This window comes from Lytechinus pictus, chromosome 12 (genome assembly GCF_037042905.1).
Source record: "Lytechinus pictus isolate F3 Inbred chromosome 12, Lp3.0, whole genome shotgun sequence".
NCBI classification, from domain to species: domain Eukaryota; kingdom Metazoa; phylum Echinodermata; class Echinoidea; order Temnopleuroida; family Toxopneustidae; genus Lytechinus; species Lytechinus pictus.
The window spans coordinates 16,879,260-16,892,056 of record NC_087256.1 but is presented as its reverse complement, the minus strand read 5'-3'; the positions used below and the strand labels follow the sequence as shown (position 1 = coordinate 16,892,056).

The 12,797-nt window shown below is 33.6% G+C and overlaps 1 protein-coding gene across 13 annotated transcripts in view; it reads left to right on the top strand.

Moving 5' to 3' along the window:
* Window positions 1-12,797, top strand: part of LOC129272479 (myoferlin-like) — a 75,429-nt gene that overhangs the window by 25,904 nt on the left and 36,728 nt on the right. For 9 of the 13 annotated variants that reach the window (XM_064107762.1, XM_064107760.1, XM_064107756.1 and 6 more), the window contains exons 12-17: window positions 5,051-5,151; window positions 5,973-6,389; window positions 6,891-6,997; window positions 7,707-7,902; window positions 8,555-8,710; window positions 10,450-10,500. In XM_064107762.1, the coding sequence (XP_063963832.1) occupies window positions 5,051-5,151; window positions 5,973-6,389; window positions 6,891-6,997; window positions 7,707-7,902; window positions 8,555-8,710; window positions 10,450-10,500 (1,028 nt within the window). The remainder of the gene's footprint in view (window positions 1-5,050; window positions 5,152-5,972; window positions 6,390-6,890; window positions 6,998-7,706; window positions 7,903-8,554; window positions 8,711-10,449; window positions 10,501-12,797) is intronic. The other 4 variants (XM_064107767.1, XM_064107763.1, XM_064107757.1 and 1 more) reach the window with 1 other exon arrangement.

Here is a 12,797-nt window from a genome sequence, read left to right as displayed (position 1 = left end):
CTGTATATTATTCTTATAATGAAACCCAGGTTTTAATTCTACTGTACTCTAAACAAGAATTTGAGTCCACATTTCTGTGGAAAGCTAGATTTCATCTTACTTTGTTAATATTCATGACATTGATCATTATCCAAATATAACTCTTTGTAACTCATTTTTTGACCTTTTCTTCTCATTTTATAATAAAATTACTCTTTTATAATCGTTTTTCACGGCATGATTGAAATATTTTTTACATTGAGAATGAGATAGTGAGTGGCACTCTATAATAGTGTGGTGTAAGCTAAGTTAGTGTTAACCGAACCAAGGCAATATAGAATACCACTTTACAAAGTCTATGGAAAATACAAAATTCACCAAATTTGTTAGATTGTGCAACTCTGTTTTTAAAGTGATATTTACACTAATTTTCATGCACTAAACCATTCATTTTTCCTCTTCATTTTCACCAAACCCCTCTACAACTTTCCTTCCATCAAACCATTTTGCATGTCTGTTCATTTCAATCATGTGATACCCATGACACTCATCATGTGACTGATCACATGATCAGTGTTGTTTGGAGGTAACAATGCCATTGAAGAGGAGGAGTTAGAGGGGCAGGCACCGGACGACTGTGCGGTGGTAGGAGGGGGAGGAAGAGGGGATGAATTAATAACGTTTACAGCGGGAGATGGAGATGGTATGGAGTAAATAATATTAAAGATGATATTTAAAAAAAAAATCTTGCTTCAAATATCCCACTTTCCAATTCCAATTTATCCTATTTTCCCTTAAAATAGTAAAGGCTCATGCATGCAATTCAGGGGAGTGTTTCATGAAACATGTTGTCAGTGAGTTTCACTGACAAGTCTGCTCTCAGCCAATCAGATGCAAGGATTCCCATTGCCTATAACATTAGTCAGGGAATTGTACAGATGAATTGTTCCATGAAACATATCCCAGACTGTTTTTATCAAGTGACGATAAGAGTGATACATTTACAGAATTTTAAGATTGAAGAAAAAATAAACAAGCAAAATCCATCAGATTCTTTGACTTTTAAAAAATCTGACTCATTTAATGATACCTGATTGATTTTTACAAATAATATTGCACTGCATTTCAATCTAAAATGGTGTGGGATTTGTTATATCACCTTTTTTCTCTCTCTTTTGGAGAATTTTTTTTTCTCCTGTTTTAATATTTCCTCCTTTTTATTGCCAAACAGGTATGATTTTATTTCCCTTTTTGGTGGTGTTGGGAGGGCAGTGACAAATCAAAATGTTTGCACAAATCACAGTGATTCTCCCCTTTTGACCTCTCTTTATCTATTTTACCTATTCTAGAGTTCCGAAGCTCTTAACCAAGTCTGAGCAGCATGTTAAATGTATTGATTTTTTTGTTTTAAAACGAAAGGTAGATTTGCAAAAAATCAGTAGAAATGATATTTCATAAATTTTCCCAAAATGGTGGTAGTAGACAAATTTTAGATTATGTAAAAAAAGGAAAATGTCTGAATTTAACCTAAATGATAAAATGGTCATGCTTGAAGTAAGTTTTCTATGCCTTTAAAAGAAAGTGTATGTACAGGTATCTCTGTATTTCTTAGTATTAGAGTTAGAAGTCAACTAAAATATTTAGATATGAGTAACTTATGATATTATACAAATATTCTGGTTGTATCTTTTTATATTATTGTGGTTTGCATGTGGAAAAAAGGACATCCGGTTCACATCACACATTATTTTTCATTTGATGAACATATAGGATTTATTGCAACCCATAATGATTTTATAGGGCAATTAGATTAGATGATTAAATTTTATGTTTTTCCTCCGTCTGTGAGCATTAGATAAATCTCATTGCTGCCTACCAAATTTATCCATTAAATAACCGTGACAGATTCAGTCAAATCCTGCTTCTCTGGAAGATTTTTGCATGGCAATGTTATCATATTAGCTTTTGTTGAAATACAGGAAGTTGGTGGTCCCCGTTCAAATTCTGAGTATTCAGTAGTCAAATGGTTAACCCTTAAACTAACAAAAATTGCCGTTGTAAGAGATTTTTGTATATGGAGTACTGCAGCAATATATATATTTTTTCATTTCAGTGTTTTTGATATAATATCTAGGTGGATGAAAAAACTTCCACAGTCCAAATTTGGTGGGAACTGGTCCATGCGGTCCGGAGATATGGTCGCATTAATATCTTTTTTGCCACATTGAAATCCGTGTGATTTGGCCTGGTTCCAAACAATGATTCTTGATAATTTACACTGATTTCAGTGGGGGTAATAAGGGGTTTGTGTGGCCATAACTTGGACCACTATGAACTGAAACAAATTTGATGTGTGGGCGATTTCCATCATGTACTTCCCAAAATGAGGTCATAAAAATGCTGAAATGTGGAGAAATAAAAAAAAAAGTTTCAATTTAGTATTCTACTATATGGTTTAAAATGCTGAGGATTTAATAATGAAGGTGACATGCTTAGATCATTTCCATCATATTTTAAAAGTTATATTTTTTCCATGCAATCCTGCCTATAAACAATTAAAAGGTAGGTGAATATTACAATTTTAGTTTTGAGACTTTCTGATTGTGATATCTCCTAATTTGAATTGATAACTTGCATTTGAATTAAAATTCTAAAGACACCCCTGAAAATCAATGAACGGCTGAGATAGGTAATGATGGAATCTATCTAAAATTACTTATGAGTTGATTAAAAGATAGGAAAGAACTAATTAACGAAAAAGAATCCTGCAATGTATATTTCATTCTCCATTACCGTGTTCACACGCTGCATCGCAGAATCGGCTTTTTCATTGCGTATAAACGCGATTAACTTGCATCGGCTCTCGGTTCAGAATCAGCAATTTGCACCACCAAAGTAGTAGGTTCAGAACCGCGAGCCGATGCAGAATCGGCTTTTTTACTACGTGTAAACAGAAAGCCGATTCTGCATCGGCAATTTCATTTACTTTACCATTATGACGTACTTCAAAGCGCACGGATCCAGCGTTATCTTTATTATGACGTATATTGTTGGTGTGCGTATCATTTCAGGTTTTTGACATGCGAGCCGATTCTGCACTGTGAGCTGTAACAGCATGTAAACGCGATGCAAGATAAACCAAAAGCCGATTCTGCATTGGCTTTTGGTTCTGAACCAAAAGCCGATCACATGTAAACACGGTGCTTATGGCACTTCTAGATATCGTAAATAACTAAAAGTATATTTCAGGATGTGTATGATGAAATGAACATGGCATTCTTGTTACTGTCATCCTGTAATATACATTGATATGCACCTGTTGTTTCAAATATCTACCTTCAATACCACCTGTTACTTTGCCAGTGTTTTTTCATGGAAGATGAATTGATGTACAATGAGAATCTACCATTTCCCCAAACAGCTGTTTGCCTACCAGATCTCTATTTTGAATTCAATACAGCATATTACGTTTGTTATTGCAGTCTTGACGTTTATTTTATTTGTTTCTACTTTTGTATGGATAGTAATAGTAACAACAATAATAATGATTGAAAATAAGTAAAACATTTATATATGCCTATATGATGACACAAAGAAAGAAGAAAGAAAGTAAAAATAACTTACTTAAAATCCATATCAGATACATTAATGCTATTGTGCAGATATACTTATTCTTTTAGAGCTCAGTTTTAGTACATCTTTTGTTAAACTTACATCAAATAAAATTTGGGCTTTAATTGAAGATTATTATAAATGTTTATTAACTCTGCTAAGTTTCTTTTTTTTTGTCATCTAAACTTCATTTTTCTGCTATGAAGCTGTTGGTGAAAGAATGTTTGATGGTGAGATGAAAAACTTCAGTTTTGATCACTTTGAACCGTGGGGTCTGCTAATGGTTTGGTCCTCTATTGATCCATGCTATTCACTGCATGCTATAGTTCAAATTCCCAAAGAAAACCCCTGGTATTAATACAAGAGGAAAATTAAGGATGTTCAGCAGAAGAGGTGGAAAGGTGGATATAAGTTAGAGAGGAGTTGTGAGACAGAAAAGGAGGAAAGAATGAGGTGTTGGAAATGGAGAGAGCAAAAAAGGATAGGAGGATGAAGTGAAATGACAAAAATATATTATACATGCATACATGCATATAGAAATATGTATTAATAGATAAAGAAATTGCAATAGGAATGTGAAATTTTTTCCCTGTCAAACTGTTCTAAAGGTATCCCACCCCACCCCTACAAAACTAGACACACCTGCCTTGAAGTTGCTTTGTTCAGTGCATGCCAATTAAGGCTCAATATATTAAAACCATAATACAAGTATAGATATTATTGGTGAACCAAAGAGTATCTTGAAATACCCTACTGTAGGGGAGCAGTGTTCTTTTTTAAAGTGCATGATTTTTATCACAATTTTATCATAATTATAAGTATATTCATTAATTTGAATATGTCCTTTTATATCCATTCTATCATTGTTTGTTTTGGGGTTGTTGCTTATGTTTTTTGAAAATTTTATTGCAAAAGTAGAAGGAGAAAAATAAACCTATCCTTTGTGAAAAATTTATCTTTGTTAGAGTGGTCAAGTGTCTAGGGATTTCTGTCCGGTCACCAACTCATATACAGCACATGTGTGGGAAGACATTGCATGTCCTATCTGCAAATGGTTTATTAGACAGAGCCCAAGAGAGAGATATCGCTGAATGCATGAGAAGCTTGGAGATAGCAGACCCTGTCTATATTTAATGAAATTTGACCAAGAATGCATTTGTACTGTTCATATTGTTCTGCCATACTAAAATTATAATTTTTTATCATCTGTTGACGAGACTGATTGATAAACAAAATCAGTCTTTATCAATTCAGTCCACTGAAATATCTACATGATTACAATTTCAAAAGCTGTTTAATTATCTTTTCTTTTTACAGGTTTCTATCTACTTTGGCCAACCATTTAAAACTTTATGGTTCCAGCAGAGAGTGCTCATTTGAACGAAGCCTCTTACGGGTTTAAGATTATTTTTCACTGTAATTCACTGAATCTTCTGTTTTATTATCTTTATTTGTTCAGGTTTCCTACCAACATTTGGGCCAACATTTGTGAACTTCTATGGTTCAACCAGAGAGTTTTCAGACCTGCCAGATCAGTTTGAAGATCTCAACATGGGCAAGGTAAATGGTTGAATTCAAATAGTATGGTGGGCAGATTAGGTGCTCAGTTCATTAAGATGTTCTTAAAGAAATGTATGATATTAATGATATTAAATTAATTGGAATAAACCCTTAGGCCCGTATTCCGAAGTCAGGTTTAACTTAGACTATGGTCTAAACTCTGTGCTAAAATTGTGGGAAGCCAAAAGGGTCAATTTTTTTTTATTAAGTTGTACGTTTCTTATGTTTACTGTGCTCTTTCCTGATTCATCGATGGTGAAGACAATCATCTATTTATACTTCCTAGACTGATTTGAGAGCCAAATGAGCTGAAATATGATATCTCTACTGTTAGTGATTTATGTAACAATTGGCTATCCATACTTAAACCACAACTTTAAACCTGAGTTTAAGTTAAACCCGACTTCAGAATACGGGCCTTTAAGTGCTACTAGTTTGCTCAAAGCTTTTTCTGACTAGTCTACAAGTATGGCATTATTTCTGAAATTCATTAAAAATGTAGCAAACAAGATACTTGCACTATTAGTAAAAATAATTACTCCTCCATTTATGCTAACAAATATTTGTTTTTGATAGTTTTCAGTATATTAAACTGCCAGATGGAAATAATTCCCAGTACAAAAGAAACATATTTGCTTATTGAAAATGAGATGAGTGCAGAAATCCGGGTGAGGATGTAGAGAGCATAATATGCAGGTAATGCAAGCATTCACACAGGTGATTACTATGCGCTATTTACCTTAACGCATTATAAAGATCTCTTGTTATTAGTAAGGTCAGTTCAATAACTCTCTAAAATTATCAATCAACTTCCTGCTCAGGGTGAGGGTGTGGCTTACAGAGGGCGTGTCCTTGTCAAGATCGAGACCAAGCTCGGAGACCACCCAGAGAAGAACCTTGTGGAGATCGAGAACGCCGAGGTACAACGAGTCGGGAAGTTCCTCAGCAGACGCAAGTACCGTCTCTACTGCGCCGTCCTGGACGCTACCATGGTCAGCGAGTCTGACGATCCCGTTGAGTTCGAGGTTAGCATCGGCAACTACGGTAACAAGCTGGATGACACCGTGGCTCCTCAACCGTCCACCACCCAGCCGACCAACGCGGTGTACGATGGATGCAGGTATTACTTCTTGCCGTGGAGTGAGAACAAGCCACTGCTGATTGTCAACTCTGACTGGGAGGATATCTCCTTCAGATTGGATACTCTTAACATGATCCTACGCAAAACTGAACGATTGGTAAGACTTTAAAAGATATGTCCAAGGGCTCATTACATAAAGGATAGAGATTAATCGTACGCTTGATTTTCAAGATTATTTGTACATTGTAGACAGTTCAGTCAATCGTAAAAAAATATGCTCTATGATGATTGCTAAGCTTTGTGTTACGGCCCCCTAGGAATGATTAAATATTCTGTTTCAAGAGAAGGAGACCCCCCCCCCCCCGAGAAAAAAAAGATTATAAATAAATCTAGACAAAAAAAAAAAAAAAAACCATCCCGCTTGTAAGCAATGAATCAAACTTGTATTGTTGTATTCTGTTTTCTGTTATTTTTCTACTGATACATTATTTCATAATGTAAAGTCTCTAAAAAAAGATTTCATAGAAACGGCAAGCGGTTTACATGTATGTATGTACAATCTGAGCGTTTCAGTGTTACCAGATGAATAGACTGCTTTCAGAAGAAGAGCCACAATTGTAATACTGTTCTTGTATTATTTATCATGTGATGATTGTAGGAAGCCAATATGGAGGAAGTCCGCCTGTCTATCAAGTCTGGAGCCCCACAAGCAGAGATCGCTGCTCAGCTCATCGGCATGATTGATACTCTCATTGCTGACTGCAGGTATGACCTCCAGTTGACCTCTAGTTGACCTCTTATGGACCTAATTGACTTTTAATTGACTCACTGTTAAAAAATAAGTTTAATGCATAAAAGGGTAAAAGGGGCTATCTTTAATGTACTTGATCCAAGTTTGTGTACGATTTATATGTAATACTGTAGTTGCCAATGAGACTGGAAGTTAGTTTAGATAGTTTCCTTATTCTTATACTGAAATGGTAATGGTTATACAATAAGTAAAAAGAAGAGATGGGAATGAAATATAGGATTTTAGAAGAATACAATGTGTATTTAATCATTCAATAATGTTAGACTGTTTGTGAAACATCTCTTCAAAAAATGAGAATTGCCTTATTGTTCATTTTGGGACACGAGGCATGTGTTAGGGCATGAAAGCCCATATCATAATGTTGTATTTTTCTAAAAAAAATAGACTGATTATACAGTAATAATAATATGCAACATTACATAGTGCTTAATGCAATGTTTAAAACGCTTTGGCTTGGCTTAAGCACAGCTACCCTGATCGGACACTCAAGCATTCAATGGGTATCTTCCTACCGGTTACCCATTTACTACCCCTTGGTGGAGGGGGGCAAATGTACAAAATTGCCTTGCCAAAGGACGTGAGTGATGTGGTGGGATTCGAACTCCGGACCTTGAGGTTGAAAAATATTTCATCAACCTTTCTTCTACTCTCACACTCTCTCAGGATGCCCCTTCCTAATATTGATGAGTTAAAAGACAAGGTCAATGAACTTGACCGCCGCAAGTACGATCGCCGTGTCTACGCCTTGCAAACCATCGCCAATGATGCCCTGAAGTTGCGAGAAAATGCGACTGATGTGAACGAGGCCATGGATGATGTAGAAGGATACCTACATCTACTGCAAGATCTTGCTGTAGAGGTTAGTTCACATATTCATTCTTGTATCAAAACTAATCTTGATTAGTTTTTGAAGGCAGTAGTTTTAGAGTCATATTATCAGAGAAATATATTTAATTTGAATATGACTTAAAAGGTGCAGAAGTCACAGAAAGCATTTCATTTCTCACACCAAAGTCAAACTCGAGTAGTTGCATTTGGCAATAATTATTAAGGAAAGTCAATGTTTATTGTGATCATATGATCATAAAAAAAGATGTAAGTTTTAACATACACGTTGAAAAAGTCAGAAAACAATAATTTGAGAGAAAGACTGAATTTTTATCATATCAGTTTAAAGAAGATCTCCTAAGTTTTGTTAAATTAAACAAACAAAATGTTGTAAAATAATGGGAATTGTTTGATGACCATGTTCATTGAAAATTGTTGACCTAGATAGCACTTGTATGCACATGCATTACTAGGAGATTTGAATAAGACCAGTCTAATAACATTACAATCCTTACAACTGAGCAATTATTATCTTTATACCAAAATCATTTGGTAAATAATAGTTATATATATGATTTGATTATCACCACCTGGTTAATGCTGAAACAGGAGTCTTGATGCAAAGAATAAACATATCAAATCTGTTGCTCACTTTTTATCAAATGCTCTTCTGAAAATTTCAGCCCCAGAACTGCATGCCCGATGTGATCATCTGGATGTTGAGTGGAAGCAAGCGTATCGCCTACACACGCTTCCCGGCCTACCATCTTCTCTATTCCTCCCGCTGCGAGGATGCTTGTGGCAAGTTCTGCGGAAAGATCTCAAGCTTCTTCCTCAAGGTCAGTACAAGGTCATATCCAGTACGGTTAGAAAAGAGCATGAGATCTTTAAGAGAGTTAGAATAGACATCTTACCTCTGAAATATACTACATTCTATTTAGAATTAGAAGCACACTTCGTATCTACCTGTATTATTCTAACTTTTCTTTTCCAACCCTCTTGAAGAGTTGAAGTGAGTAGTTTTTCCATTTTGTAGATTAGATTTTGATTAGGTGAGAGGTTCAAGACTAATTCTCGTTGGATACTTCCACAACAAAAGTTATTTTCACTTCAGAACCTTGTATGCAGAAACAAATTGTACCAATCACATTGGGTATGATTCCTCATTTATGTTCCTTTGAAATTCAAATTTGGTAAAATTCAGTCTTGTTAATAAAGAAATCTTTTTATTGATTTTCCTTCTATTGTGTTTTGGGAATTGATCTTTTAATAAAATAAGTGTATTAAAGATTCAGTAAAAGAAATGTCCTTACTTTTTTCAATTCTTTCAAGAAAACCCCCACACTTTTCACTGATACCTGTGTTTGTGTCCCAAGTCAAATGTTTGAAATAGACAACTCATAATCTGTTAATTCATTTGCTAACCCATTGATAGTAGCTTCCATACAGTTTTGGAACTGCTCCCTGACATGAAGTTCTTATAAAAATTATGTGGAAGCTTTTCGTTTTGTGTTCATCATTTAACATTGATATCCTCACTGCTTTACAAAATTCTGGCATTTGTTATTCATCGATAGACCCTCTTTTAATCTGTTCTCACTCAATGATTCAAGTATATTCTTCCTTCTGTGAACATTTTTAGAATTTCTCATATAAAATATAGATTCCATGTGATTACATGTAGAATAGAGGAAGTGGCATTTTAGTGCGTATATTGTTTTGCTTTTATCTCATTATCCATTTTCCGTTCAAATTTGATCAGAATGGAAAGTTAGAGGAGTATAAGAATATGTTTATTATAAAGAGAATTGTGTATAAAATGATCCCTGATAATTCTGTTACAAATATGAATAACTGCATGGACATTATGATATACATTTGTAATAGCACCCTTGATATTAAGATTTATTTTTGGAATGAAACTTAGCCATAATGTCATATAATTTGCCACCAAAGAAGTGTGTATATAATTTGATCTAATAAATATTGTCATTGATAATTTCTGGTTGCAGAAATATTTGTAAATGGTAGAATCTTTAAGATGCCACTTCCCAAACATTTGTCAACTTTAATGTTCCCAAGTAATTTTCCTCTTAATAATACATGTATATGGTGCTACCCAATAACACTTTATGCACATAATGAAATATATACTGTTTGTGTTGCTTTAAAAAAAAAACCTATACTGTTGTGTCCATGTACGATGTTTCTGTTTTGTATTCATATGCAGTGATGCCATTACTTACTTTTTGCAATATACTTAACAAACAAAAAACCCAAAGAATTGAAGGGAAAAGGTGTTATCCCTGAATTGTTTTCAATCATACATCTATATGTATATGTACTATATCTATACAATGCACTGCAGGAGATCTACATGTAAGACACTGTCTTTTATTTCACCAAAACTAAAGGAAAAAAAAAGATTTAGTCCTCAGAATATTGCAGTAATATCGGACAAATTTGACATCTCTGCATATGTTACAAACATTAGCCCCTTAGATCTTTGTACATATATGTCTGGTATGTTAAAATAATACAAACAGGGGTTTAAAGGAGATTGATTTTTTGGTACCAGGAACCAACGACCGAGCCCGACAAGAGAGCACCGGATAGAGTTCCATCCATGGTAAAAAACAGCTACAATCTTCTCTCTTTTCCCCTTCACGTCATATCGATGTATGCTCAGCATCTGTCTTCATTGTCAAAACCGCTTTTGCCCTTCCCTTTGGTTGTACCTGACATTTGGTTTTCAATGTGTGTGCTTTATACCTGTGCTTTTAACCCCCAAACCCTTGGCTGACTCGAGTATGGTTTTGGCTGATGTGTTTCATTAACCATCAACAATGAATTTGTGATGTCCAGCTGTTATTAATTACTTGGAGCAGAATCAGTATATTGGATGATTTTGAGTCTTTCCCCCTTTTATATAAACCAATCCTGTTGCTCTTTTGAAAGTGGCAACTGAACAAGAAAAAAAATCTTAATTGCTTTCATTAACACAAAATGAAAATTGGTGGAAATACCCATTACATGTACAAGTTCAATTCACTGTACATTTGTAGTTTGATTTACACAATGTATTCTACTGATTTAACGAACCATCTAGTACGGTATACAATGTACACTTTCTCTCAAATGAAATGTCATTATTGTACCAAATCAGCCAAAACTGTAATCAAAGCCTACCCAAGGGACACTTCCCAATGGTTTTTTTTTATTTCTTCTGACATTTTATTCAAGTGTTGTAAAGTTCTTCTCATGATACTTTTCACACTTAATTTTTCTTGCTTTTTAGCAGAAATTTGGAAAGCTTCAGTATCTGTAACATAATCCCCCTCTTTTCTCTTTCTTTTTTAAAGATATTGATGTGAACTCCCAAGTGTTTTTTTTTTTTCATGCTTATTAGATGATATGTTTGCAAATATATATTAAAAAGTTCTCACAGCCCCCCAAAAGAAAGATGAATAATACCATTCTAAAAATATGACACTGATTAAATGGTATTATCTTTCAATTTGATTTAAATTCCAACTTACTTTGACATCCCTCTTAAGGAGAAGTAAAAAAAAAAAAAATACCATTCTAGAAATGTTTCATTGAATATACTAGTATGGTATTATACATGTACCTTCGAATTTGATTGCAAGTTCAAATTAATGAAGAAGAAAAAAAAATAGAATGTTAGCTGCAAATATTGTCAGAACAAAGATTTCTTAATTTTTTGCAAAAAGTTCATTTTTTAAATACTCAAGTTTAAGGAAGTATATGTACTGACCAGAAAAAATGAATGTCTGAATGGAGTGGAGGTAGACCAACTATAAGAAATTAATTTTTTTTTGAGCCCTTAATTTTTCTCAGCATTGTTTAGGAAGAGTTTTGTCATTTCTTGCGTGAGTTTCTATTCATTCAACCTGCTTCTTCCCTGCTTGAGCTTCTCCTTTTTTTTTTTTTTACAAAAGAAAACCCAATTCCTAAAGCAAAATCTGACTTTTCTTGCATAGTTTATATGCTTTATATGCATACCCATTGATATGAATCGAGATATTAATAAAGTTACATGATATTTTCTTCATAAGTTTCAAAAGACAGTTTTAATCAAGTTTGCCCCTGGTTTATATTTGAACTAGGGATTAAATCAGTCTTAATTCGCATCTTGTGAAAAAATAATTTGATTTCCCAATTCTTCCTTTTTAAAATGACCCCCCCTCCTTATCTGCCATATCATAGTTTATGTGAAATTCACAGCTCCCTTATTCATGAACATATTTTTACACTGATTTGATCATACATGTATATTTCATATTTTTATGTAATTTTATTTTTCTTCCCCAACAAAAATCATTCATAATTATTTTCTATACCCACATCATGATGCCCTATTCATTTTCCTGGTCTTGAGAAGATAGTAATTAAATAAATGTTTTTGAATTATATTTTATCTATATATATATATATATATATATATATAATTCAAATTATTGTCTCTTTGATTCATAATAGATTATTGTCAGAGGCAACTATCTGATTTAGCCAATTAATACTGCTTATAACTTTCATGTGTTCCCGTAAAAAACGTTGAGTTATAAATGACTATTAATCTTGATGCAATCTATCTTAATGTATATACTGAATACTGATATATATATCAAAATTGTGTTAATATATAAAATATTTAATCTCTTGGGTGTCTTAATAATTATAAATTAAATACATGTATGTACTCTCTTGTATAATATGTATAACAAACAATTTTACAAAGGGGAACCCAAATTAATATGCACTTTCAACATATTTTTTCAGTGGAAAATGTATCTACTAATTACTGTTAATCACCTTAACTTGTTATTAAATGATTTGTCACAATAATTGAAGAAAATGTGGGAAACGGGAGGAAAACAGGAAAAATGTTGTGGGAAACAGGTG